Source organism: Agelaius tricolor, unplaced genomic scaffold (genome assembly GCF_023055355.1).
Source record: "Agelaius tricolor isolate 1412-34295 unplaced genomic scaffold, bAgeTri1.0.p SCAF_5, whole genome shotgun sequence".
NCBI classification, from domain to species: domain Eukaryota; kingdom Metazoa; phylum Chordata; class Aves; order Passeriformes; family Icteridae; genus Agelaius; species Agelaius tricolor.
This window is the reverse complement of record NW_027269265.1, coordinates 38937160-38964394: the sequence shown is the minus strand read 5'-3', so window position 1 is coordinate 38964394 and position 27235 is coordinate 38937160. Positions and strand designations below refer to the sequence as shown.

The 27235-nt window shown below is 41.7% G+C and overlaps 1 protein-coding gene across 3 annotated transcripts in view; it reads left to right on the top strand.

Moving 5' to 3' along the window:
• The window catches only part of AMBRA1 (autophagy and beclin 1 regulator 1), a 127395-nt gene that overhangs the window by 89532 nt on the left and 10628 nt on the right, over positions 1–27235 (top strand). For all 3 annotated transcript variants that reach the window (XM_071427429.1, XM_071427428.1, XM_071427430.1), the window contains 2 exons: positions 9352–9491; positions 25792–25884. In XM_071427429.1, the coding sequence (XP_071283530.1) occupies positions 9352–9491; positions 25792–25884 (233 nt within the window). The remainder of the gene's footprint in view (positions 1–9351; positions 9492–25791; positions 25885–27235) is intronic.

Genomic DNA, 27235 nt, shown 5'->3' with positions numbered 1-27235 from the left:
TAAAGGACTTAAAAGAACATGAAATTAGATTCTTGTATGGAGCTGAAGGTCCTTAGAAACATGTAAAGAGTAAGGATCATATTGCCCTGGATCTGATAGCAGTGGGTACTAGTGAGAAAGGCAGCCAGAAGGTAGTTTTATTTCTAGCATTCACAAATGCTGATGCCCTTGCAATGTTTAGTGTTTTTCATTCTACCCAGAGGAAGATAACTTGGAAATATCAGCCAAACATGATTACTGGAATCCAAATTAAAGTGAAACCTTGAAAGTAGCTTTAGAGCTGAGGATACAAAAAGTGAGGTAGGTGATGGAAAAATTTGATTGACATGAAGCTGAAGAGCAAATCATACCATTTGTGGGGATAAGGTGACTTAACCAATCCTCATCTCAAGTGCTGCACTTGCTTTGAATGTGGAAAAATTCAGGCTGTGGAGATGCAGAATTGGTTCTTGACAAGACTGCTGCTATTTGGGAAACATTCTGATTAAGTGGTCGGTCAATAGCCTGGACGGAACAGAGTATTTGTACATTTCCATCGTAAACAGATGGAGTATTCCAAATACCACAGGAAGAAGGGCCTGAAACAGAAAGACTTGCAGAGTTTTAGCACAAAGCCAAGCTTTTTTTTGTTCTAGCATATTAACTCTTAATGAGTACAATGCACGGTAAAAAGATGCACAGTTTTCCTGAGTGCTGTTGCATTCTGAGCTTCATACAAGTGTCAGTAAAATGTATCCAGCATTGTCTGCAAAGGTCACTCACTGACTCTCTGGGTGAGCTGTGCAAGCTCCTGCAGCCATAAGCAACCAAGCTTTAATCCTGAAAGCAAATACCCTGCACATCTCTTTCACTGTGGCACAAGTTAGTTTTATCAGAAACCTTGGTAATGTGAAAATAAATGGGTTAGGAGAATATGAGGAGATGGCTTACTGCAACACATTACCTCCAGTGAAAGAGTTCATATGAACTAACATATTTCTGAGAACAAGAGTAGCATACAAGAAAGTACCGGCCTCTTGCTGTGTTGTTGAAGAATGTGTTGGTATGGTCCCTTGGGTCTTCTTAAAAGAAAGATTCGACATCTTCAGGTCAACAGGGTGATCTTCTGATGACTCCAAGTAGAACTGCAAATAATATGTCCAATTACTGCCCACAGAAATTTTTCACTCTTGGCAGAAGTCAAGCCACATAAATGTTTTTTGGCCTTTTGAAAGGCCATGCAAAGTCACAGACTGCAGGCACTTGTTGATACCAGGAAAAGGACATGGAAACAGAATGCTTGTTTGACTGAAATGGGAAATTCCTCCTTTTAATAGAGTGGAGCATTATTGTCTCATTGAGACCTAGTAGTTTATATATTCTGTGTATTGGCAGATTCTGTCAGATGTTTTTAGGAAACAGATAATATCCAAAACCCATGTTGGTAAACACTTCTTATGTAGGGTACTGTAAAGAGAGCTGTATCCAACATCACTGGTAAATGCAGCACAACCTTGGGGGTGCAGATGGCATGAAGATTTGCAGAGAGGTGCACAGGAATAGTTTGTTGTAAGACTTAAATATATTTCTGTGTTGACCAATTCAGCTGTGTCTGCTTGAAGTCTGCTAAGACACAGCTTAGAGGAAACTAAAAACTCATTAGAATCCTTCATAAGATACTGTGTTAATATCTCACATGATGGTTAAACATGGGAGCAATGTTTAACCATCCCTTTTAGCAAACTGGTGTGAAGAAAAAGCAAATGACATCTCTTCAGGATGTTTTTACTTAATGGGATGTGAAACTGAGAGCCAAGACATTTTGTTTGATATGTGGTCCAGTATTTGGAGAGCAGAGCTCTTGCAGTTCAGATAAGGCCTTGAGCCTATTTGCCCCACAGTAGCTACTATTAGCTTTGGTGCGGTTTGGTACGTAGTTTTAACCAGATTTAAGAAATTATAGCAAACATGATTCTACATATGAGATTATTTATGTGCAATCATCTTGCCCAAGTCATTTAGCTGGAAGGGAGCCAAAGTGAATTCTTACCAATTTGTATTGAACTGTGCATGGGCTGAGAAGAAATTACTGTTTGCTATTTCGCAAAAACTTTTTCCAGTACGTCTTCCTACTATCTTCATTTAATTAAATTTGAACCAACTCTTTCCTCTTGTATTTATTCCTTCCAGACATGTAGGCAGCTGGATGTCAGCCTCTTTTCACCTAGATGAGGATGCATGTAGCTCTGTCATCAACATATTGTTGACATTTGATCTTGTATACCATTCCACTGAGGCTCAGCAGACAGAGAACAGAGTGGAATGGCAGCTGTGCACAAATCCTTTGCTCTTGTCATTGGATTTTTAACATATTGTAGATGTTGCTGTTACAGTCTCAGCATGACATTTAATGAGGAATTCACAGATACTGGTTTTGGTTTGCAGTCTGAGTTAAGGGCAAAAATATAAAAAATGTTGCCGTTCCTTTTGCCAGAGAAATGGCGGTATGTCTATTAGATGGATGCAGCACTGAGAGCTGTTGGTGATTTTTGGAAGAGAGAGCAGCAGTGGGATACAGTCCTGTTTGCACAGTTCAGTTTTTTTGTGCATCTCTGCTGAATATACATACACGTGTATCTGTCTTCTGCCACTCCAATCCCTTTGGCATTCCTGTTTCTCTCCTTTCATCTTTTCCAACCATCTGCATGTGCAAATGAAAAGATAATTGTTTTGCTCTCTTGCTTACTCAACCCTCGGTTTCAGATCCCAGTTTGGACCAGTCCCCTAAGGAGGTTTTTGGAGCTATTACCCTGGTTTTACAGCGTTTGAAAGACAGGTAGTAAAATAACAAGCCACTTCACTGCAAGTGTGTTATTTTCCTGAGTGAGAGCTTTGTTACCTGAGATGATCCATTTCTTCGTAACACTTTGTTCCCATTAGTTAATTTTAAATGTAGTAGTTGCATGGCAGGCTTGTGAAATAAAGTACCAGCTGATAATGTGAAGAACTCACCTAAAGAAAGAAAGGATTAGGTGAGCTTTAATGAGACTTCTCTGAATTTGAAATATCAGCAATAAATTATGTAATCAACCAGGATCAGGAAGAACCAAGAATCTTTTATGTTTGCAGAAAATTTTGCAATCCATCCAACAGGATTTTCTGGTGCTAGCCTGTTTTAGGAATTGGATCAACTATCCACAGAAAGGTTTCAGTTGTTGAAAATTAAGAGTTTTCATTTAAATTGCTGTGGCTCAGAAAGCAAAGCTAGGATTTTCTGCATGGAAAACAGGTGCAGAAAAAGACAGAAAGAGGTTTGTTATATTGGTAAAGACTGAAGAAAAATTTTTTATATAATCCTATTGCATCTGAGGAAGATAAATGGAGTTGAAAGAAATTTTATTTGTGCTGAGCACTGGACGATAAAATCCATTTGAGGATAGGTCTGACAAATCCGAAAAGATAAGTGCATTATTTTTCACTTCTTCCATTTTAACAGGGAAGGTCTATTGGAAAGATGTGTATATTGTTAGCAGGAATCAGCTGTGGGGGAGGGGTTGAGCAGCATAGACCAACCTGCCTAACAGGGAGAGACTGGGAGCAAGAAAGCAAATCTTTTCCCCCATCTCATCATGGAAAATAGGTGCCTTTTTCTCTGCATCTGCATATAGGCACAGAGACTCCTTCCAAACAAAGGGGAGACTTTCTATGTTTCAAAATGCTGGTGGTATACATTGTCTTATTAATAAATGTATTGAGCAATCAGTTAGTTATCCCAAAGAGTGTTTGTTTTACTTTGCTTTGCTCTGCTTTAGACAAGCTAGGCTTGAATTTTGCTGCAGAGGGTTCTGGAGTTTGTAACAGTGCAAGTCTTAAACCTGAATTTCATCATATTTTGTGAAATTCATTAATAGACAGCAAAGCAAAAAATGTAATGTTAGCCAAAATATTGTGCTGTTTATTAAGGAGATCAGGTTAGAATGTCTTTTTCTTATGGTGCTTCTGGGCCTTCAAAAAACACCAACTAATTGAATGCATAATAGAAGTCAGTGATTCAGGATTACTGGCTAAGGACATGTGGTGTATTCAGTGGAGTGGTAGATGCTTTATAGAAACTTACCTGATACCTTGGTGTCAGAGGTAAGCTAGTCAACACATTGGCATTATACAAATGTCAGGTAAGGTCTTTCAGTGGTAACACAGTATTAGGAGGAGGCAAAAAAAAAAGATAATTAATTTAAATTAAATTATCTCTTAACAAGGTTCTTGCAATCAAAAAAAAATTAAGTCAAACTTGCTCTGCTTATGCCTTCATGCTCTCACTGCATCTTATCTGCTGCTCTGGCAAATACAATTGGAGTTCATAATTTTCTGCATTTGTTTTAATGCTCTTTGAGTAGTTTCAGACTATATGTAGGACTTGCTTGGAGATGTACTTTAAGTGAACTTAATACAGTGTTGTGGAGTGGCTGTGATTTTAGGGCTGCATTGGTAGTATAACCTGTACTCACATGAAGAGCACTTTGTTTACCAAAACAAACTTTGCATCTGTGGAGGTGAGAAGTACATTCATTGGCTGCCCTTACAGTTATACTCATCTAGCATAGATAAATGGTCTGAAGCTCTTCCTTGGCAACCCAGGTCAGAGTAGCTGCAAAACTGTGTATTTTACCAGTCCTCCAAGAGGTTTCTTTAGTGTTTAACTAAAGATATTTCTTTCCCTGTGTGTTTTCATTGTCTCTCAGCCTTTGGTTGAAATATAATTCAGTTGAAAATTCATAATTATGTTTTAGGCTTTTTTGTGATTTAAAAACCCACCTTATCTGCTTCAGGGATGGCAGGATCTCCCCATGTAAAGGAGACAACAGCTGCACTCCCACCCCCCCAGGAGTCCTTATCAAGGCTGATCTAATAGCCAGCTTACTGCTTGGCCTAAGCAAAGGTAATGGCTTGAAATTTATTGGCATCTCGTAGGCAGATGCATCTAGTCGAGAGCAGAAGTGTCTCTATTGAGTTAAAAAAAGATAAAAAGCAAGAGTTCCTGCTGAGTTTTCCTACTGCTTGTGCCAAAACTTTCTCTTCTCCAGCTTCAAAACATGTTTGTTCTTTCTTGAGTGCCAGAGAGAAGAAAGGTCTCACTCTGCCAAACAAGAGGTGTTCAGCACTCCCCTGCTTTTCACTGCTCTCCTTAGAGGTGGGAAGGCCTTGAGCAAAGCGGTGGCTGTGCAGATGATGCCCTGCCTCTGCTTTGGCCAGGCACGGCGCCGCCTGGATCGGGCGAGTGCAGCACCGTGGCCAGCTGGCAGCAGGAGCACAGACCTGGGGCAGCCTGCTGCTGCTTTGATGACTGACAGCATCCTGGCAATTGCTCTGTCCAGTTTTCTAGTGTTGGCACATCCCAGAAATGGGGGGGGAAGGTGGAATTTAATTTGTTAGTAAAAAGCAGCAGCTTCCCTAGTACAGAATGGGAGGGGAAGACAGAAGGACTAGCTCAATAATGAGGATGTAGGAGAGACTTCCAGCAAAAAGTTTTCTTACCTCTCCAGGGCAGGTATAAATTAACTGTCTAGCTCTATGCTTATGTATTGTGCCCTGGGCCTGTCAGCTTGACATTGAGGAAGAGATCATTGAGAAAGATTCCTTGAGGCTGTTGATTGTCATGCAGCCTCTCCTGGCACTCTGCCATAAGTAAATACCTAAGTTAGTGGCTGTGACAGTACTGATGTGACAGCAATGACAAGTTGGAGGGGAAGCAGCAACAGTGGGCCTGAGGTGGCCTTTGCACTCCAAATGCAGCTTGTTTGAATAATTTGAGGACCTATTTTTTCCTTATCTTCATGCATTATAGCCCTGCTTTCTTTGAGCTCTCTTTTCCTGTGGCTATGAAGCAATGAAAGCAGCTTTAGAGAGTTCAGTGCATGATGTACATGCCCACTCCTGTTGAATGAGGATGGAAAAGATGCACCAAAGAGATAAGTTGTTGCTTCTAGTACAGTTTTTGGAAATAGAAAAGTGCAGACAAAAATCAACCAAATCTTTCCCCACACTTCATGATTGATTACAGAGATGCAAAATGGAAGCAACCAACCTGTTTCTTTAGTGACTATTGCTTTCCCTTGGTACAAATTGCCTTTTGTGTGGAAGTTTAGCTACCTAGACAGTTTTAGTTTTTCTAGACAAAGGCTTTTTACCTTTCTGACATGCCCTGAACTCAAGGAGAGATGGACTCTTTGAAATGACAGGAGACTGCTGGAATCCTTGGTGGAGTGTGGAAAGATCACCAGAGACAGAGTTTTCTACAAACATAACTACAGGTCAAGCAACTGCTTTGTGTAATTCAGGCTGGATCATGGGGCCCTAAAGGGAAGGAGTAGGACCTGCCATGTGTACTGAAATTATATTTATACGTTATTGTTGTTGCAAGAAGAGAACAGCTTGCTATACTTGTGTTACCTCCTAGGGCTTAAGCTTCCATAGGTATGTTCTGAAGCTCACACACCTCAGACTTCAGTGTTTGTTGTTAGAGAAACATACCATTCAAAACTATTTCAGAAGAGCATTTGGACATAAAGGCAGCTGTCAACTTTCTAAAATGCTGAATTGCCATGTCTAATGGTGTGGCCATGTATTATTGAATTGGGAGTATAGTGATGCTAAGAGCAAGTTTGACATTGGTTATGGTGAAGAGCATGGAAGCTTTTTGTGACTGCTGATGGTGATTATGGGCTGCTAAGGTGTGGTGCAATACGATATCTTGTAACTGAAAGTGCCACACTATTAAAAATAAGCTCTCTGGGAGTATGATGGGCATCTTTAAAAATCAATCGCTGCACTTTTACAACAGCATTTCCAAACTGAACCCTTGGCCATCAACATGGCTGTTACCCATGGCCTGCAGTTAATGTGTGGACCAGCCCTAATAAAAAGAAACTCTTGAATTATCAGCTTTATGCATCTGTATTGTTAATTTTAAGATTTTGAGGGTTGGCACCAATCACTTCACCTAGAAGCTGGAGAGTTGTGTTTATGTAGGATTCCTGTTGTAACCTGAGCATTTTTCCTAGAAGTTCAGAATTGCAAAGCCTGAACAATCCACAGCAAAGAGGTGTGGTGAGTCTGTGGTATGTTTTCAGGCTGGCTACTTTGGTTGAAATATCTCAGTAACTTTTATAAGATTTAACAATCAAAACAAGAAGACAAAAAAAAAAATCCAAAAGGAATTAGCTGTGATCTATGGCAAATAGTGCTTCCTGGCAGAGTTCTGACCTTCTTTGAAGAGAAGGACCTGCTGATGTTGAAAGAACTTAAATTTTTTTTCCACTCTGTGTATAGAGTAGGGGGTCTTGTTAATGGATGCAATTGCAACAGACAGTCTGTATGACTGCATCAGATTGATTAGCTGGGTCCTGGTTACTGCTGTGAGTGGTGATTATGCCAGTACAGCTGCTTTCTCTTTTTATGTACTAATTACCACACGCACCGATGTCATCACCCTTAACACTGCATGGAGTTGTCCCATTAGCGTGGGAGTGGGAAGCAGCAGGGGAGGGGAGCTCTTCAGCGTGACAAGCTGTTTAGATTTGAATGGAGTGGAATGATGAAGCAACTATTCTGATGCAGAATTTTAAAGCTATCTTGTCTCTGACATTCAGCCCTCAGCCAGCACTTGCAGGTTGTCAAAACCAGACTCATGTCCTTGGAGGAGCATTTTCCATGGGGTGCTGTTTACTGCAAAGCAGTAAAAGCAGTAAAGCTCAGCTGTAGCCAGCAAGTCTCTTGCCTTGGTGTGGCTGGTTATGCAGCATGTGGGAGAACAGCTGTGCAAGCTGACCTGCCAGCTGGGAGAGCTTGTTGCTAGCCCAGGAAGGTGGTGGCTTCCTGAGATGTGACAAAGTCATTCTCAGTAGAAGAGAAACTGACTGCTTCTGACTTGCCAAAGGATATGATGAAAGACCCTTGCAGTCTTGAGAGATTCAGAAAGCTTATTTTATGAATTTATGCTCCTGGTTCTGGCAGACCCCTCCCTTTCCCCTCCTTCCTCCTCCAAATCCAATCTTCCCATCTGGGAGTGCACCCTAATCTCCATGGTAACAGGTGTTAACCATTGTACAGCTGATTCCCCCCCTTCTATTTCTCCCCTTGCCCTTCCGTCCCTGCTGCCTCAAGCAAGCAAGGCAGGGCAGGGGAATGGGACTGACATGACAGAGATGGGTAAGACATAGCTAAACCCCTAGAGACCTGTTCCTTCTGCCCAAATGCTGAGCTTCTCTGAATGCACTAACTGCTGAGTGATACAGCCAAGGCAAAGAGTGGCCAGCTTCTGCCATACAGAGAAATCCTTTTTTCTCATCTAATGTGACCTCCTCAGAGGAGCAGTTAAATTTGTTACTGGTGATGGCAAATAATGCAGCTATATTGTTTTGCTCTGACTTGCTTTGTGTCCATAGAGAATGCTCAGGATGAAGGTTCTGGGTACTAGCTATTGGAGGGCACATAGTTAAGTACTCCCTGACTCATGCTTCTCAAGTTAAATTGTCAAACAGACAAGATATGCAGTGGGCAACAGAGCTATGGAGTATAATGGCCCCAGTTTGTTAAGATAGCTGATAAGTACCATCCTAATGACTTCTAATTATTTACTTCAAGTCACCTCAGCAGTGCAGTAGTGGTTGATGTGCATTCCCATCAAATTCGTCCTGTTGTTCCAGCATAACATTATTCCCTTCCCTGCTCACTGGTTCACCACCATCCCCTTTTTTGTGGAGTCTGGAGGAAATGTTTTGTGAAGGTTGGATGCTTGCCCACTAGAAAATCTAGTCTTTCACTTAGATTTATCCCATTGAAAATCCAGATTCAAAGTCTGTTAGTTACGGTAATGACAGTGTACTAGCTAAATTTTTGAAGAAATTCTCTTAATGATTTGGTCTTGTAAATGCAGTTTTCAGTCCTACCCTTCCAAAGTCCTGATACTTGAATGGCCCAGTACACTGAAGCATCTTGTCCCTCTCTATTCTAAGTAGCCAAACTGATTCAATACTGCTTTTTCTATTTCCCATAGCTTTGTTTTTATGATTTCCATGTGTCATATTTTTGGGCTAAATGGATTGTTGTCACTATACCCAGTTTGGGTTGCTGGATGCCTCACAGCTGTGTGCCAGCCAGCCTATTAAAGATTTAAGGGCACATGTATGTGCATTTCTAGCAGCTGCTTACTCTCACTGCTGATTAAGTGATTGCCTGCAATCCTGTAAAGTGACATATCTCTATGGCCACCTATACTGCTATTTCCTCCCCTATATGAGGAAATTTGTTTGAGCCTCCTTGTCTCTCCTGCCTTGTGTTGTCCTGTCAAGTAATCTCCTGTTGTTGTTCCAGAGAGTTTTCAACGTTCTGTACCCGATGCCTGCCGACCAGAGGAGACACGTCAGCATAAACTCTGCTCGCTGGCTGCCCGAGCCTGGCCTGGGATTGGCATACGGCACCAACAAAGGGGACCTGGTGATTTGCCGACCAGAGTAAGTGCTTTACAGGGGCACTACATGGAGCTGTAACTGCTGTAGCCATTCTGTTCTCAGGTGGTGGGGATAACATGGCTTTTCTTGTGCTTGAGGCATCCTAAAACCCCAGTACCTGATGCTTCCTTTGGACTGCCACAGTGTTTACCTGAGTCTCTTACAATCAGTATTTGTTTTGCTGATGGTGAACTTCAGAGAGTGTTTGAAGTGCAGCTCATTAGCTCAGGTTATTTCCCGTGTCCTACTAGGATTTCTGGATCCTTTATTTCTCATATGACTAGTGCAGTGTCTTTCACTCTCTGTGGATTTATAGATTTCTGAAGGTTTACAGTGACAGGAAATTTGACCTTTCCTCAGCTTTCAAGGACTTCTTGAAGACCACCAGCCAGGTTGAAAGTTGCTGACCTAGAATTATCAAATACTTTTTTCAGTATTCAAGCAAGAGATTCTATGAACTGCAAAGATTTTTGTCATGATTATGAGCAAGCCAGTGAATTATTTTGGTGTCCTCACCTAAAGTCCAGTGATGTGACATGTACATTTCAGTTCTCTTTCATTTGTATAGAGCTGTGAAAGGTGTACTGCCCCTTTTGTAAGCTTACAATTCAGCACAAGCTAGTTTAGTTGTGGTCTGACACAGATGATGACAGTGACACATATTGCTTTCAGTGTTCCTAGGGAGTGTCTGCATCTTAATTTGTTGAAACCCTTCTTTCCATTGTGTTGTCCAAACGTTCTTTTGGGACCACATTTCTTTCATGCTGCGGGGACACTTAAGGAGTTTCTCTGCTTCAGTTATTTCCTGGTGGTAAACTACCTTAGTATTCTTTTGGGTTGTGCTTCACATGTTGAAGTTCCTTGGAACTTAAAAGCTGGCAGCTAGGAACTTACAGCACTGCTGGTGATCATACCACATGCATGATCCATCTGTTGTGCCATGACATCAGGCATGTGGTGCTTGAGGAGAGTCATATTGTCAGTTTAGAATCACTAGCTGAAATCAGAATAAATACATACAATTGTAACAGTGACTAATTCACCACAGCCTTCTGGTGAAGTCTGGTTGGAAATCAGATTGGACCAGTTTTGGTAGTACAGAATGGCAGTGCTTTTCAAACAGCCCTCTTGTTCTCTTGAACATAATCTTTCATCAAGACCTTATTTATACATGAAATTCTATAAGATACTGTTATGGAATAAGCTCTAATCACTCTCTTTCAGGATAAGTGGATTTCTTTAAGAACAGTTGCTGTATTTTCTAAGCAGAATTATTCAGGAATAATGGCTCATTTCTTGAACTTGGGAATATTCTAAGTTATTTTCGGTATAGAAAAATGGTTAAGATTTAGTTTGCTGATTATGGTTCGTGAGATGAACTTGGATGAGAACCCAGGGAAATGAAGTCTCCCTGAGGATGGATTCTTTGATTGAATGCTGCAGAGTCAAGCTTGATCTAGCTGTCCTGGCTTCACACACCCCACATTAGATTTCCACTCCAGTTCTTGCAGTACACCCCAAAGCTGAAAGGCATGTCTCTTCTTGGCACCTCACTAATTAAAGAGTCAATATGAACACTTTTATGGTATGTTATGGAAGCACAATCAGCCCTTCTGCAACATCCATGTGCAACCTTCTTAGCTCACCATGTTAATTATGCACTATTCCAACAAAAATAGGTGTTTTGTATGTGAACATGAAACAAGGTGGCTGTATTAGGTGGGAGATTTATTGGGGGGGGTTGACAAAAATGCTTCAGCAGGTTTCCTGCTGGTGGATTGGATGCCTCTGGTGATAATTGTAAACATCACATGGTCTGGTGGGTTCTTTCTGGAGCAGGACACCTGATGTGTTCTGTTCTCAACTGCACCATTTTATAGACTAAAAAGAGTCAAGAGTGTTTTGTTATCCTCAGCATGAAGGTGTAGATACTCACTGAGCTGTATAATTTGCATTGAGGCACTAACATAAGAACACAAAGGTGAAGGAGGCTCTATCAGAGTAGAAGTGGCTTGCAGCTGTGGTGTCTGTTCCAGATCTACTTGACAGATCCTTAGAGAAAGGAAAAATCCTGACATGCCATCTCAGTAGTTCCTGGCTTAATAAACTTGTTTTGAGATTGGTATGTGTATTGGCTTTAACTTGAGCAGTGAGGGAGAAAATGAAAAATATTTGTGTGGTTTCCATGCACAGTAATACAGTGGAAGACAAATACTAAATGCAGGATTCAGCAATTGATAGAGGAGGATATATTGATAATTGATATATGGAGGATAGTCTAGCAAACAGCAGGAAAACACTGTACTACTGACTCCCCCCACCACTGTTCTAATCTGGCAAAGAAAGCTGTGGTCAGTAGCAAACAGCAGATACTGTTATAATTCCCTGGCTCTTAATTCCCATATGCAGTGGAGGCATTTGAAACCAAGTACTACAGGAGTCATATAAACAGATTGAAATAGCAGCTGTTCCTCAAGTAGAGGATTTAAATGAGTAGACTGGAAGTACAAGCTGACCAAAAAAAGGAAACAAAAAAAAGGCCTAACTTGAAACTCCGTGGACTCTTAATAGGATGCTATGCAAGTAGTCTTCGCAGTGTTCAAAAGAAACACTGGTTAAAAGTTGAAATGGCAAGGTCATATTATGTTGTCAGTCCATTATTGTAATCTCAGTACACAAATTTATAGGGTACATTTTGAAGGTAGGCAAAAAAAAAAGCCAAACATGTAAAGTGGGATCAAATGCATTGTAATTTGCCTGGAGTGGACTATAGTAGGTTGTGTACCTGTCCTTGAGAATTTTATGGTTTTATTTCTAATTAAAGGCTCAGCCAGGGATTTGGTCTAAGTCTAACATATCTGTGGCTTAGTAAGGCAGTTCCTATATTGGAATTACAATAAATCTAGTTAATTTCTAAAGAATTAGAATTAGATCAGGTAAAGAGTGGGTGAAGTCCTGGCTAAAGGAAAGAATACAACTTTATTGACAGCTGGACTCTGTCAAAAAAGAGGTCATTTGGCTTCTTTAAAAAAGCAGTTCTGGAACTGGTTGATTAATACTATTTACACAAATAGCTGGTAAGAGTGCACTGAATAAATTTGCTGAGGATGTGACATTAGCTTTGTCACTGCAGAGAAAAATCAAAGTATTGCAAAGGAATCAGATTGCTATTAAAGTGCTTGGAGCTATAGAAATGAGAATTTAACAGCACAAAGTGCACTTAGTGACTAATTACACTGAGTTCAGTAGATAAAATGACGGAGGAGGAGAAAGACCTGAGGTTTTGGGTGATTGTAGGTGATTAAGCCATCAATACATGAGGCTGTAAGAAAAAATTTTGTTCTAGGATGAAATACAAGATGCTTAACAGGAGAGGTGGCAAAATATTAATATGGGTGTAGAGGAACCTAGATATATAAGCTGGAATAGTTTAAAATTTGCCTTTTAACTTGCACAGTAGCATAGAGCACTTGATAGTGGGATCAGGGGAACATTTTATCTAAGAAAATCTTCAGTGTGGAGTCTTTATCAGGGCTAAAAAGGAAAGATAAGGAGGGGGTTATATAGCCTTCCATAAATATCCGAGAAGCAAGAACCGTTTAAATGTCTATCACAGAATGGTCAAGGTTGAAAGGGACCATTGGAAGTCATCTAGTCCAACCTCTGGTCAAGCAGTATCCCTTAGAACACATAACTCAGGATAGTGACCAGATGGCTTTTTAGTATTTCCAGGGAAGGAGATAGTGAAATCTCACTGAGCAACTTGTTCCAGTGCTCAGTCACCTGGACAGTTAAGTCCTTCTTCTTGTTTTGGTGGAACTTTGTGTTCCAGTTTCTACCCATTGCTTGTTGGTCAGCACTGTCAGGAAGAGCCTGGCTCCATCCTCTTGACACCCTCTCTTCAGTCCCCTAGTCACTGGTGTAGCCCTCCACTGGACCTGCTCCAGGAGCTCCATGTCTCTCTTGTCCTTAGAAGTCCAGGACTGGACACAATGCTCCTGATTTGGCCTCACCAGGGCTGGGTAAAGGGGCAGGGTCACCTCCCTTGACCTGACAAAGAGCTGTTAAAGCTCTTTCTAGTACACCATAGGATTGTGGGGCCTTCTTGGCCACAAGGGCACTGCTGGCTCATGGACAGTTTGGCCACCAGGACCCCCATGTGTTTCTCCGCAGAGCTGCATTCCAGCAGATCAGCCCCTCAGCCTGTGCTGATGCAGGTTCCCAGGTTCAGGACCTGCACATGCCTTTTTTGAATTTCAGTCAGTTCTTCTCTGCCCATCTCTCATTCCTGTCAAGGTCCTTCTGAATGGCAGCCCAGCACTCAGTTATATCGGCCATCCCAGCTTTGTGTCATCACTGAACTTGCTGAGGAGGCATCTGTCCCTTCATCTAAGTCATTCATGAATAAACTAAACAGTACTGGGCCCAGTATTAACCCTTAGGGGACACCACTAGTTACAGGCTTCCAGCAGGACCCTGTGCTGCTGATCATGACCCTCTGAGACCTGTCATTCAGCCACCTCAATCCACTGCTTCATCCTCACATCCATCCTGCAGCTCCCATTTGCCTGTGAGGATAACATGGGAGACAGTGTTACAAGGCTTGCTGAAGTCGAGGTAGACAACACCCACTTCTCTTCCCTCACCTATCTAACCAGTATTCCCATTGGAGAAGGCAATCAGGTTGGCTAAGGGTGATTTGTTTCCCTTTGGTGAATCCATGGTGACTATTCCGACACTAATATAAATGAAAATATTTCAGCTGTCATCCAGGTGAGCATATTGCCACCTGGCTGCATACCCCACTGGGATAATGGGGCTAGCAGTTTGGATCTAGATACATAACTAAATAAATAAATAAATAAATAAATAAATAAATATATGGGTTTTTTATTATAGAGCAAAGAGGCACAAATTGACTGATTAGATTGTGACTGCAAATTAGAGGAGGGTGGCAACCAGATGATTTCTGCAATAGCCTGTATGTTTGTTGGGTGGATGCAAAAGATTCAGCTATTTGGAAATGCAGCTCAGCTTGCAGAGACAAGTGTATGACTTGAATACCTGTGACTGAGGATGAGACTGAGCTGCTGAGCCATGAGGCAGGTTTTGGTATTTTAAATCCAGGGTTCCCATCTTAATAGGTGTTGACAGGTTGGCTCTCAGAGCTGTTGTGCTCTCGGAAGGAGAGCACAGGTCTCTGAAGGAAGCAGGTGTCTTGGAAGGAAGCAGGTCTCTGTGGCCTGTTAAAAACTTTGTGTACTTTACCCTCTGAATCTAAGTCTTTGAGGAATGGTGTGTGTGAAAGAACCCAGGGGACTGGATTCCTTTGCAGTAGGAACCCAGCTTTTGGAAGTAACTTCCTCTACAAGTGATTGACAGGAGAAACTATTTACTGTTCACAAGTCTGATCTTGGAGCTGGAGCAAGAGGACTCAGGTCTGTGGTTCACAGGCAAATCCTGCTGATAAAAGAATGTTAGCTCAGATGTGGCTTGGGAACAGGTTGCAGTCTTTATGAGGCTGTGACAGCCTTTTTCTTTTCCAAGGGTCTTGTACTTCACTCTTGTGAAGGTTGCTAACTGGTAGACTTGCATACCCATTAGATCATGAGTCTGCTGTCTGCTTCCACATGGCTTCAGATTAACCCATGGTAATCTGTGCTTTTTAGCTTTAAGATGAATTTGTGTTCAGTCCAGAAGTGTGGTATTGAAAGGCTCTAAGGCTGCCATGTTTTCAAGGGTGGGCACCACTGAGCTAAATCAAGACACTAAATTGATAACAGTGATATTCAGTGGAAGAGCCATGTCAGATATAAACAGGAATCACTTTAGGCATACCACGTGAGGCAGTGTGCTCCATTTAGGAAACGAAGTGAGCTACTATGTGCTACTCAACTGTGGCCTGGAGGTCCATCACAGGAGGTGATACAGCAGTGTGAATTCCCCCACTCCTCTGTTGTCCTGCTGCACACTGACTTTCCTGCATGGCTGCTATGGCTTTTTTAGCCTCCCCAAGGATGTTTTTCTCTTGCTACATTCTACCTGACATCCTTTGTAACTGTGAGCAGTAATAATCTTCAGTAAATCTCCCTTTCTTGACTCTGCATACATCAAGGTTTGATTCTGTTTCTGAATCTTTGGATTTGCATCATGGAATGAAATCCTCTCTGTCTGTCTTGTATGGTAGAAACACCTCTACTGAATTAAAAAGGAACTTGATTCTTAATGTTCACAACCTTTCCTATCCTGTCACATCCCAACAAGAGCTTTCCCCTTCAGAAACATTCCTGATGGGGCATCTCAAACATGAACTGTCTTGCAAAACATAAGCAGGTGAGACCAAAAGTAGTGAGGAGCGGACTGCATGCTGCCCTTTGCTGTCTTTGCTTGTGGAGGAACACCATGGGAAAAAGGCAGGGGATCCAAATATCAATTGTTTGTTGTTTCATCTTGAGTGTCCTCTCTCCTGTGCTCAGAAGCAGGTTCTGGAAGGGATCAGTGCTTGCATGCTTTTGCAAATACTGTTACAGAAACCTCACTGTTCTGAGAAAATGTCAAGCTCTTGAAACACCTTGTTTAAGGCTAGCTTTTTAATGCAGGCATCCACAAGAGAGGAAGGATTTCTTCAGCTGTCAGAGCTTCTGGTAATGGAATTAATATACCCCTGAAGATGCATCTGGTTCAGAGGCAGCATTCCTTAGATTTCTCTCATTGGGAAGTAGGTGTGGAGAGTCTCAACTGATTCAGTGTGCATATTTTAATTCTTTGGGGTGAGATCTGTCTCACATGAAATTATTCTAGGAAAATTATCTTTATGATAAATTCCTATGCTTTGCAAGCGATCACTGCATTTGTCTGTCTGTGCCAATCTTTTTTTTCTCTGAGAATAGCATATCCTCCCATCTACTGATGGGGACAATGTGTCTACATCTAGTTATCAGTGTTGATAAAGAGGTGGTAATCTATGCAGCTGCCTGGCACATCATGTCTCCCTGCTGGCTGGCACAGTTCCTCAGGCTCTGCAGCCTCCAGCCATGATGCCCCCAGCAGCATAAGCTACATCTTTTGCCTCTTAAGAATAGCTTCTGGAGGATGGAGTAAACAAGGAGACAGAAGGAGAACTGTCTTCCTTCATGTGTAACCAAGGGATGTTAGCAGCCCTGCATAGGAAATGTTCTCACAACTGTTAACTGGGGTAGCTGGAGATACTATTTATGTCTGAGTCCTCCCAGCAAATGGCCTTTTGAAAGGCAGCATCTGCACAGGGCCTTTAAGAAGGAAGTGAATGTGTGTCCTGCACTTCTGCTGCCTGTTAACCACAAGATACATTGAATTGTCTAAAGGAGGATAAAAGATGCTTTTGATTGATTAAAGGACTGAAAAGAAGGAAAGATGGCCTATTTTGCACTATAGATGCATCCTGCAAGCATACATTTGGATTTAGTCATTCTTGCATTTAAGATAAACTAAATTAATTATTTCCAAATACTGCAAGGAAGCCTAGGTAACCTCAGTGCCAAGAGGCTTGGTCATTGCAGTTGCAGGAGTAGACTGCTAATGTGGAGGCTTGAAACAGTATTTCCATTCCAATACCATTTTTTATTCTTTTTTCCCTTTTTATATGTGAATGGGATATCCAGGATGACTGATGGCATTAGGTGAAAGTTGCCTTCAGAAAATTCCTTTTAAATATGTCTATGATTCCTAAAGATAAATTTTGAAAGCTGCTTTAAGTCTTCAGTTACTAGCAAGCTCATTTCCCTCACCCAATTCTTCAAGATATACTGTAGGGCTGACTCCTTAATGACACTTATTTTGCACATGAGAAAGGGAACTCGGTACAGAGCTCTGTGTTAAGAAATCATAGCCTGGTATTTACCAATTTGTGTTCTGCATCACTGGTCATCTGCAGGCCCTAACTAGTTCTCAGTTTCAGTAGAGCTCTTTGTAAGAGCACAGCCACGTGCTGTTAAAAACAGTTACCAAATGCTTCAGTTACATCTATTCAGATCACACCTGCCACCTTTTCTTCCTGTACTTTTTTCTAATTCTGTCTTCAAAAGCAGTTAAATTTCATGCAAGCAATTATTTTACTAACTGCCTACTGCATATGGCTCACTCTTTCATTGTTTCAATATATCTTCTTTTTTCTATTTGTTATATTACTCTCTTTAAAGATAAAAGTTACACCTAGAAGACAATAATAGTCAGTTTTAAGTATGGCTTTCTTTTTGAAGAGTGCTGCTAAGTTGACTCTTTTGCCCTTTTGTCATTTCCTCTTTTTTTTTTTTTTGAAATGTATTAAAAAACAGGTGCAAATGACTCAAAAAGTTAACTTCTTAAAAAAAATACGAAATGAGTGCAACTAGCTGCTATGTCTGGCATATTTCTTACTCCCTAATTACACAAGTACCCCTGGATATTTCAGAAGTGGAGACTTCAGAGAAGAGAGTTCAATATCTTGTCCACTTTGAAACATCATTGATTTTTGTCGTTAGCCTCACTAACGAATAGTCCTTTTTCCATTCTAATGCCATTTTCCTCATGTTTATTTTTAGAATGTCTTTTCCCTCTCTTGCAGCACGAGTTCCCCGCCTGTCTTATAACCTTTTTTTTCTCCACAGATCTATACTAGACCTTCCTTGTTCACTTGTTTACTTCCTTGGCTTTCCAATAAGATTTTCTTTAATTTTCCAGTTTTTAATCCATATTATTTGGGGAGTTTTATTTGGTGTCCCTTATGCCTGTTTTTTTCCAGCAGGACTCTGCTAATGAATCCAGCTAGCAAATAAAACAGCCAATTTTTTTTTATTTTTTTCATTTTTGTTCCCTATTTTAAATCTGTCTGCAAATGGTCGTAACTTCATGTCTACAAACTGTGAATAATTGGAGTAATAATTGCAATTTGGGGTTCTTGATGATTTTTTTCCTTTTTTTTCCTTTTTTTTTTTTTGGAGGCAGTTTCCCCTGTATGCTAAACAGAATACTTTTTAGTTGGATAATTTCAAAGCTGCTGAAGATTAAAAATATAAAACTTTGCTTGCCCTGTGGATCTCACTGAGACTTGACCAAACCAAGATCTTGATTCTGGAGCTTGGCAACTTTGTGTGTGCACATTCCAATGTTCTATTAAAAATAATCATTTGCTATGCTTGCTAATTTTAAGCATTTATTTTGATTTACTTTCTCCCATTCTAGATGTATTTTCATGGTTTAGTTTACTGGCATAATATCTACAAAACAAGCCTATTTCATCAATGTTAGCTTCTGCTAAAACAGTAATGAAAGTTCAAATACTACTTAAGAGTGACTTTGGCTCTCTTGTAGCAGTTTAAGATGTTTTAAAGCCTTAGAAGGCATAAACAATTTGCACTACTCCAAACATTTGTAACATCCTAAATTGTCTAAGCCACTGGAAGAGCTGATAGATCATAAACAGCCTAAGATATTCTGAGGGTTCAAAGCTTATTTGGAGGGTAGTCTGCCTGTAATCACTTTAAGCAATTAACAAGCCTTTAGATTTTTAGAGGACTTAAGCAAGTTGTCCATCTTTAGAGCTGTGTGGATGATAATATCAAGCTGAACTGTGCTTGTTTGAAGACCTTTAAGCTGTGTGTTCTGGATTCTGTTATTTACCTTCCAGAGGTGTCCCTACCTGGTACTTGGTGTGGTTGGAGGCAGATAGTAAAGGATACCCTGGTATACTGGCAAGATTTAGTGAGAAGAAAGTCAGTGAAAATTCAGGAAATTTTTATTTGGTCTATTTCTGCCTTGTTTGTTCCAGGCTATTTGGCTTGGGTGCTGTGCTCTTTTTCTCATGAACATGATACAAGTTACAACTTCCTATGTCACACTGTGTAAACACAGTGTGTTTACATGACTGTAGCATAAAAGATTTCTGAGAAAATCACTTGCAAAAATTGTTCTGGTGTTTTGGCAGAAGAATGAAGGCTGTCTGAGAGGGACTTTCCTTGTCCTTATTCTCAACACTGGTTTTTCTGTTCAACCTTGCATTCCTTAAGGGCAGCACTCTCAACCACAATATTTTTACTTGAGTCCCAAGATAATCAAACATCCACACTTTCGTACTAAACTCTTTTCTTTCTGCTCTGTCATTGTCTTGGTGCTTAATTTCCATTTGTTACTCCTGTTGGATCTGTTAGAAGACTGATTCTTAATTGAAGACTTCTTCCATGGAATATAAGACAAATTCCTCTTAATGCTTTCTGGTGGTGTGTTTCATCAATTTCGAATTATTTTATGAGTCTGCTTATCTTCTGCATGCAATCTGTAGGTAGGTTGCAAATGCTGACTCCTGGAAGTCACTTAGTTTTTAGCTATACTGGTCCTGTGGATCAGAAGAAACTATTCTGTTTGGGTTCTTCTTATTGTATTAATCTCTCTTTTCTTTCTCTCTGAAGTATCTGCGAGCTTAGCTGACTGATGACTCTCTTCCTTAGCTGAGACACCAAAAATTTACTGAGGGAAGATGGCTGTTAGGGATGTGCCTTCTGTCTAAATCTTATCCACTGGCCACAAGATCATGAAGTGGATCCAGCCTTAATTGTCCACTGGTAGACAGAACAAACTCGTATATGTTTACATTGTTGAGACAGAAGAGCTGCTGAATTAGCTACTGGTGCCACCAGCTTTATAAGGTTGACCTCGTACAAATGGTGTGAGTTTGAATACAGCATCTTCAAAAATCCAAATATTTAACCTGGCTAGCAGGACTGCTGACAGGACCAGTTGTTTGCAAAGTGTTCCAAGCTGAGTTGGCACCCTCCCTGAAGCAGGCACACAGCTACCAGCTGCACGAGGCTGCTGCTGTCCTGCTTCTGCAGCACCTTGGACAATTCAAGTAGGTATCAGAGTATGTTTCTGCATGGTTGCTGGTTTTCACACAGGCAAAACTTGCAGGATTCTTGAAAATTAGTGGGTTCCAGGAGTCTGGAAAATCAGTATGAGGAGTGAAAATGAGGCTGCTCTTAGATGCATCTTTCATCTCAATGTGATGGACAGGATGATGTCATACATCATTTTAATATCTGTGGTTGTCAATCATAAACTGCAGATCTTGTATTCCTTGAATTCCTATACTTGATCTTGTGCCCTTCCCCTGGCTAGTTACACATAGGCTGGCACCAATGAAGCTGCCACCTCTTCTTGATCAAAGGGAGTTACTGCCCTGCAGAGTTACTCCAGAAATCCCCTTTGCTTTGGTTCCATACAGTTTGCACAGCAGCCAGTTTTCACTTGGATTTGTCTCTGCACGTGGTTCATCGCCTGCACAGAAAGCTAAATATTTATGAAGTAGGGCGTTAGAAATTATTGTTTTCCCATCCAGGCAGCTGCTGGGAGTGCCAAACTTTGCCTTGTACTAACAATACCGTTGCCTAGCTAATCATGGGAGCTAGGGATGGGCTTGCTGTGCTGATCATCACCACACTGGCAGAAGAGATAATGAGCTGCTGACAAGGATGCATCTGGAATATGGCCAGCATTGCATTGCATGAGATACTGTGTGCTGCTTCTTCCTTCCCAAACCAGGACAATAGATTCCTGTTCCTTAGCATAGTGTCACCTTGCTCTCTTGTAGCTCGCTCTATTTCCTTGATACCGTTTGAATGGCTTAGAAATGACAAGTTTACACAAAGGGAAGAAAGCATGTCTTGGGAAATTCAAATCTTTGTAACTAATCTGGTTTTGTATGCTTGCATTTAGTGATCTTGAATGGACAGTGTATTTGAGAAATCAGCTTTAAGGAGTATTTCCTTTTGTGGAGAAAGCAAACTTGGCAGCATGAAAATCAGGTGCATTGCATGGCATCAGGCAGCTTCCTTTCTGCATTGGGCTTGCCACAGTCTTCATTTTGGTAATGAGGTTGTGCTGATATTTTTGGATGGGATTGCAGGCAGCAATGTTGTAATCAAAATTTAATTTGGTACGAGAGCAAACAAATGGGCTGCTGTTGGGCCTTTCCATGTGGCAGGATTTGAAGGAGGAGAGCAGTGCATTTGCTCATTGCTGCTGTCTTCAGATTTCACTTTAATCATCCCCTGATGATACAAGTGAAAAGGTAGTAAGTGCTATTTATGCCTTCCTGGACATGCATACACCACTTGCAAATTATGGGTTGTTTTGTCTTGCTGTCATGCCCCTGACTGTGTTGTTATGGTAGAGTTGGGGAATTTTCATCCTACTCCCTCCTCCTCTTCAATTCCCAGTTTCGGATATGCCAGCTGGGGGGTACCCACATGTCTGAGTCTGTTTGTGCTGACCTGTGCTTTGTCAATTTACCCTTCAAGTACTGGTTAAGCAAGTGCACTAAATTGCATTTCAGTTCTCTTGTAATTTGTTAGTAATGTTGTCATTAATTCCTAGTACTTTGTCCTAATTTCTTCCCGGAGACATAACTGAGCTGTGTAGGTAATACCTCTGTGTAGAGGGAGAGGCTTGCTAAGTTGTTGGCTCTCAATACTTTACAGGCTCCACTCTGAATCCTTATTTGACTTTCAGCAAAGCCTGCAAGTCTGTGCCCTTCATCCTTTCCAAGCTCGTTAATAATGTGAGCTGGACACAAGCGTGAAGGAAAAGTCCATCTTAGAACAGATCCCTGCTGGGAAATCCAGGCTGTGGGCAGCTCTGCATGTAACAAAGCTAATGGAAATTTCCAGGGAGGGCTTAGAGAGCTTAGTGACAGCCATAAAAGGGAAGAAAGTAAGAACTTGACTAAGTGGACTTCACTGTCCATGACTGACACAGTGCGGAGAATTGCAATTTTTCACCCTAAAGCCCTGGGCAACAAATGTCCTTTTTACTGCATCCACATCCAAGTGGCTCCATGCTACACAGAGCTTATGCCTTGAAAAATGTAAAGTGCTTCTAGCATTTCTATGTCTAGAGTTTGATGAAGCAAAAGTTAAATGCTTACATTACCTGAAAAATATTCATTTCTCCAGTGTAAGCTCTGCTTCTTTGGAATGAATCGTCAGGCCTTGATTTGCAAATCTCCTGGGAAACATACTGTGAAAGGCTGCTCATTTACAAAATTCAAGCAGTATTTTGCAATGGGAACTAAAAAACCTTTAGGCTTTCTGAGAAGGGAGATTGCACTATTTTAAATAGGTGTGGCTAAACCAGAGCAAATCGTAAGCTTAATTGAAAATCTGATTTAAACCAAGGTAATTGTGGTTGTCGCCACACATCTTGTGTACTGAAGTTGGTTTAAGGTCTGATTATGTGATCAAGTTTCTAATGCAAACATGTGTTAAAACTGGCATTTAGCCCTCACAATAGCAGTATTTCTTTGATGAAATTTTGATTCATTAAGAAGAGACATTATGATCTTCATATAAAAGGTAGTGCCCAACCAGTGCCCTCTGTGAGTTCAGGTGTATGCTCTCCTCACTGTATCTTGATGCAGTCTGAAACATCTCTTCTATAGGCTCAATCAATCATCTAAAGGCTGGAAAACATAATCAGGAGCAATCATGATACTGATCTTAGGGCTGTAAAGAGACCAATGTGGATTCCAGCTCAGAGATACCCAGATGCATACAAAAGAGGACAGAGATGGTGCTGAGGGCCTTATGGCTTTTGCAAGAGGTAGATTTGGGAAAGGGTAATTTGTGTAGCTGGCCAAAGGAAGAGACCCCTGAAAGGTAGCAGTGAAGTTGCTTGCTGCTGCAGGGAGTGCCAGCAGCTGTTTATTTTGAGCCACTTCTTTTGCCCAGCAGGGAGACACACCAAACTAAAATGCCAGGTCAAAGTGATGCTGAGAATGTTGAACTCCCATCGTGGCCAAGTGTAGTGACCTTGGCCTGAGCCCGTTTGTAGGTGTTCCCAGAGTCAGCAGCCAGAGCAGTGGCACCATCTGCTACAGGTCCTCCTTCTAGGGAAGGAAGGCAAAGCCCTTGATTCTGTGGCAGTAAAGAAATAGCTAACAGGACCCTGGCAGCGAAGCTCAGCTGATAAATGGCAGTGTTTAAAACCAATATGAAAAGTTACGCATTAAATTGAATGCCTATTGATTTAACCATGTGCAAACTGACAGCATGAAGTTAGAGTGGACTTTGCTGTCCAACAACCTAATTGTACAGTAGTGAGACTCTGCAGAATAGGTAGGAGCATGGTCAGGAGCTTTTCATGGGTGTACTGCATGTCAGCTTGCTACCATGATGCTTTTGTAGAAGTGAAATTGATCCACTCAAAGAAGTGTAGGTAGAAGTGTACGTAGGAGCTGGACTTTCTGTGTGTTACAGGAACGTGGTGTTTGGGGGAAGAGAGGAAATATGGTATTGTCAACTCCCATCTTGGCCTGGGGGAAGCTTTGTGGTCTTCTGTTTCTTGTCTTGAGAGCTGGCAAGCTGGCAAAGACAAGTAAGGCACACATTGGCAAGGAATACTAATAATGTACGTAGCTGTGAGGGACCATGCTGTTCTTTAGGAAACATGAAGGTGTGTGGAAGAAGAGGGAAAAGAGCACAGGTCAGCTTGGCTCTGTTGTGTAATAGCTGAAGATACCAAATACACTAGACTTTTAATGGAAATTTTGACTAGGAGGTCAGAAAGTCTCTCTTGCCTAGGGACTGTGCTGCTTCACTGACAGCAAAGTGTGACAGCTAATCCTCAGCCAGTATATTAAGCAGGGGATGGAGCAGCCAGAGGGACTGGCACAGTTTTAGTGACAAGTTACCATCTGTCAGTAAACTCAGAAACCTTTGTAAATCAGCATCTCACTGGCAGCTGCTTTCGTGGGTTATAATGCAGCACAGGACAGCTTATCACAAAAAAAAAAAAAAAAAAAGCAGTGGCTGGTTACTTCTTATAGCCTCCATGTGTGATTTTGTTGACCTAATTTTGTTCATCTCTCACCCTGGGTCCTAACCTGGGGTGCTGTCATCCTGGCAGTCTAGCCCCAGTGACCTGCAGCATCCTCTAAGCTGGGGTTCTTGCCAGTTCTGCTGAGGCATCTCTTTACAGGGACAACAGTTTTTATGTGTATGTCAAACATCTCGTTTGTGCCTGAGCCATAACCAGCTACCATTTGCCGTGAATCCTTTCTTCAGATTATGGGACTACCCCTAGTTCTGAGCCGGTCTGCAGGGTGATAGAAGTCCAGCTCTTCAGACAGAGTTCCCTTGTGTCTACACAGGTCTTATTTTGTTGGTTTGCAGGTTTTTTCCCCCCACTTGCCTTTCTGTGACCACTGCACAGCACTGCTGACTCTCCACCCAGCACCATCAGGTGTGTGCAGTCCAGCAACCATGTGGTGGTGCACAGCACCATTTCAAAACTCCTAGGCAGCTCATGTGAGCTGTCAGCATGGTGTGGCAAAACACTGCAGGAAGTGCCTTCCATGCTAATGCAGCCCAGAGTGCCTGTGAAGGTGGAACACATCAGTAGGTGGGAGATCTCTATGCTGCCTGGGACTGCATAGTGAGTGCCTGTCCTGTGACATTTCTGTATGGCACAGAGTAAGCTGGATTTGCTCTCACCCTCTTCTTGGTGGGATGTGTCCTTGCAGCATTACGTGGTTTTGTTTCTGCAATTGCTTGTTGTCTTCAGGAGTGGTTGACCCTTGTCTGTTCCTGTGAGTAGTAAGCCCTGACTTGGTGTATCTTTTGGGGGAAATGCTGTGTGAGAGGATCCCAGAGCATTGGTGGTTCTATTATACTTAGTAGCATTAGATGTAAAATTTAAGTTTGGATTTTTCATCAACAGCCACACATGCTGTTGATGCAGTACAAGCTCTTCTGTGGAAACTTGTTAAAATATCCTCTACATCTGTCCTTGCTCCACAGTGGCTGTCAGTGAGAGGGATGCGTAAAGATTATCTATAGGTAGAATGAGAATCGTTTGGAAAGAAATTAAATGTTGAATAAGGGCAGTGTCTTACTGACCATTACCTAGTGCAGGAAGTGCTTGCAGACACCACAGGGAGAATTGGCCTTTCCACTCCAGTTCTTTGTTTAGTTACTTGGAGTTAGGGTAACCTGATTTTACACGCACAGTTGTATGTCTTCATTTCCTGAAAATCTCTCTGCTCTCTGCTGTGTCTTGGTGCTAATACTGAATTGAAATGAATGGAATATTCCAGAGTAATCTGGTAATACAGCACACTATGTTTGCAAGGTGGTTTATAGTGATGAACCCTTTTAATGAAAATGTGAACTGTGAGCTAGATCTGCAGTTTCTGTAGGGCAGGAATCAAGACTATTTATGTTGTGGGGGTGTAATGTGTGCTGGCTTGAACACTGTCCTGTCATACTAATATTTTTTCCTTCTTTGGCATTTTAAGGGCCTTAAACTCTGGAGTTGAGTACCACTGGGACCAGCTGAATGAGAATGTCTTCACTGTGCATTCCAGCAGCAGGAGTACTGAGCGGCCTGGGTGAGTCTCCTGGGTGTTGGGTTAGAGAGATCTGACCCTTTCTGCTGTTTTTGTTAGCTTTGACATCACTTCTTTGTTCCCTTACCACTGGCAGCTTTAAGTATGCAATTTTCTCCCTCTTTGGTATTGCCTGCTTGGGTCACCTGGCCTTTTTCCAGCAAGTGACATTCAGTGCCCAAAAGTGCCAGTGGTAGTAAAGTACATGTGTCATTCAGGGCCCCCGTAGCAGCTGTGAGAGGCACGTGTGGGGCTTGATGCATCAAAAACACCATGTAAAGCAAATGGCCTTTGGAAAGTAACTGAAGAACAGGGCAATTGGCAGAGAAAAGGGCAAGTATATGGTGCCTACCCAGTGATTGATTTTCATGTTTTTAATTGCTTATCATGGGACAGTTGTTTCTCAGTAATAAACTCTAAAAATAAAGCTAAGTCCCTTGATGTCCCCATTGGCTGTTTCAGTCTGTCCAGTGATGCCCATGTTGTTGTTCTGAGCACACGGGTGATGCTGCAGTCCATTGCTTCTTGCCATAGTGACAAGTATCTCTCTGTAAGCCAGCTGTTCTCAGCAAGAGGATGGTAGTTGTGTTTCTGAGTTGTGAGCTTCAGCATACCAAGGAAGCTGTGAGCTTTTTACAGGGAAATGTCTGGGCTGTCCTACAGCCTTGGTCTCATTGTGAGTGAAAAATAAGCAGTAGAGATTCTTTACTCTGCTGTATGAGTGGATATTGCCACTACTTAAGTTTCTTACAGTACATACTCAGTCTGGTATAATGGCAGCTTGAAGGCAGAAATACTGGTGCAGAATGAACTAGCTCAAGCAGAGAGTAAAAAAAAGTGTAGCAGGTTTCAAAGCCTTATGAAAAAAGGTTGTAAACGAGGAAGTCTTTCCTTGAATCTTTTGACTGTTCCCAGCACTTAGGGGTCAGTTTAGAAAACAGGGTTGTGGCATTGTGAAGATTCAGCTGTAGCATTGTACACTTCAGCTTTTTGAGTCTGAGAAGCTAATGAGCCTTGAGGTGGTTCCTATTGTTTGGTTTTGAAAACACAGGATTTCCCTTGTCTGACTGGAATGGGCAGTAATGCCTGCTGGAGTGCATTCATGTGCAATGCTGACAAACTGGGAAGTCCAGAGGAGGGAAAGACTACAGGCCACATCCATGGGAGTTAAAACTGCCCTGCTGTGCAGAAGGTTTTGTGTGTGTTTGTGCTTCTGCACTGCATGTTGTGTGCCTCCTCAACGCAGTGACTCCAAGATAGTTGTTCTGCAGGCTTAATGATGCTGCAGGGATATCTCTCAGTGCCTGTAAGACTTGCTGCTTCTGTGGAAGGGTGAGTGGACTCTAAGACTGTT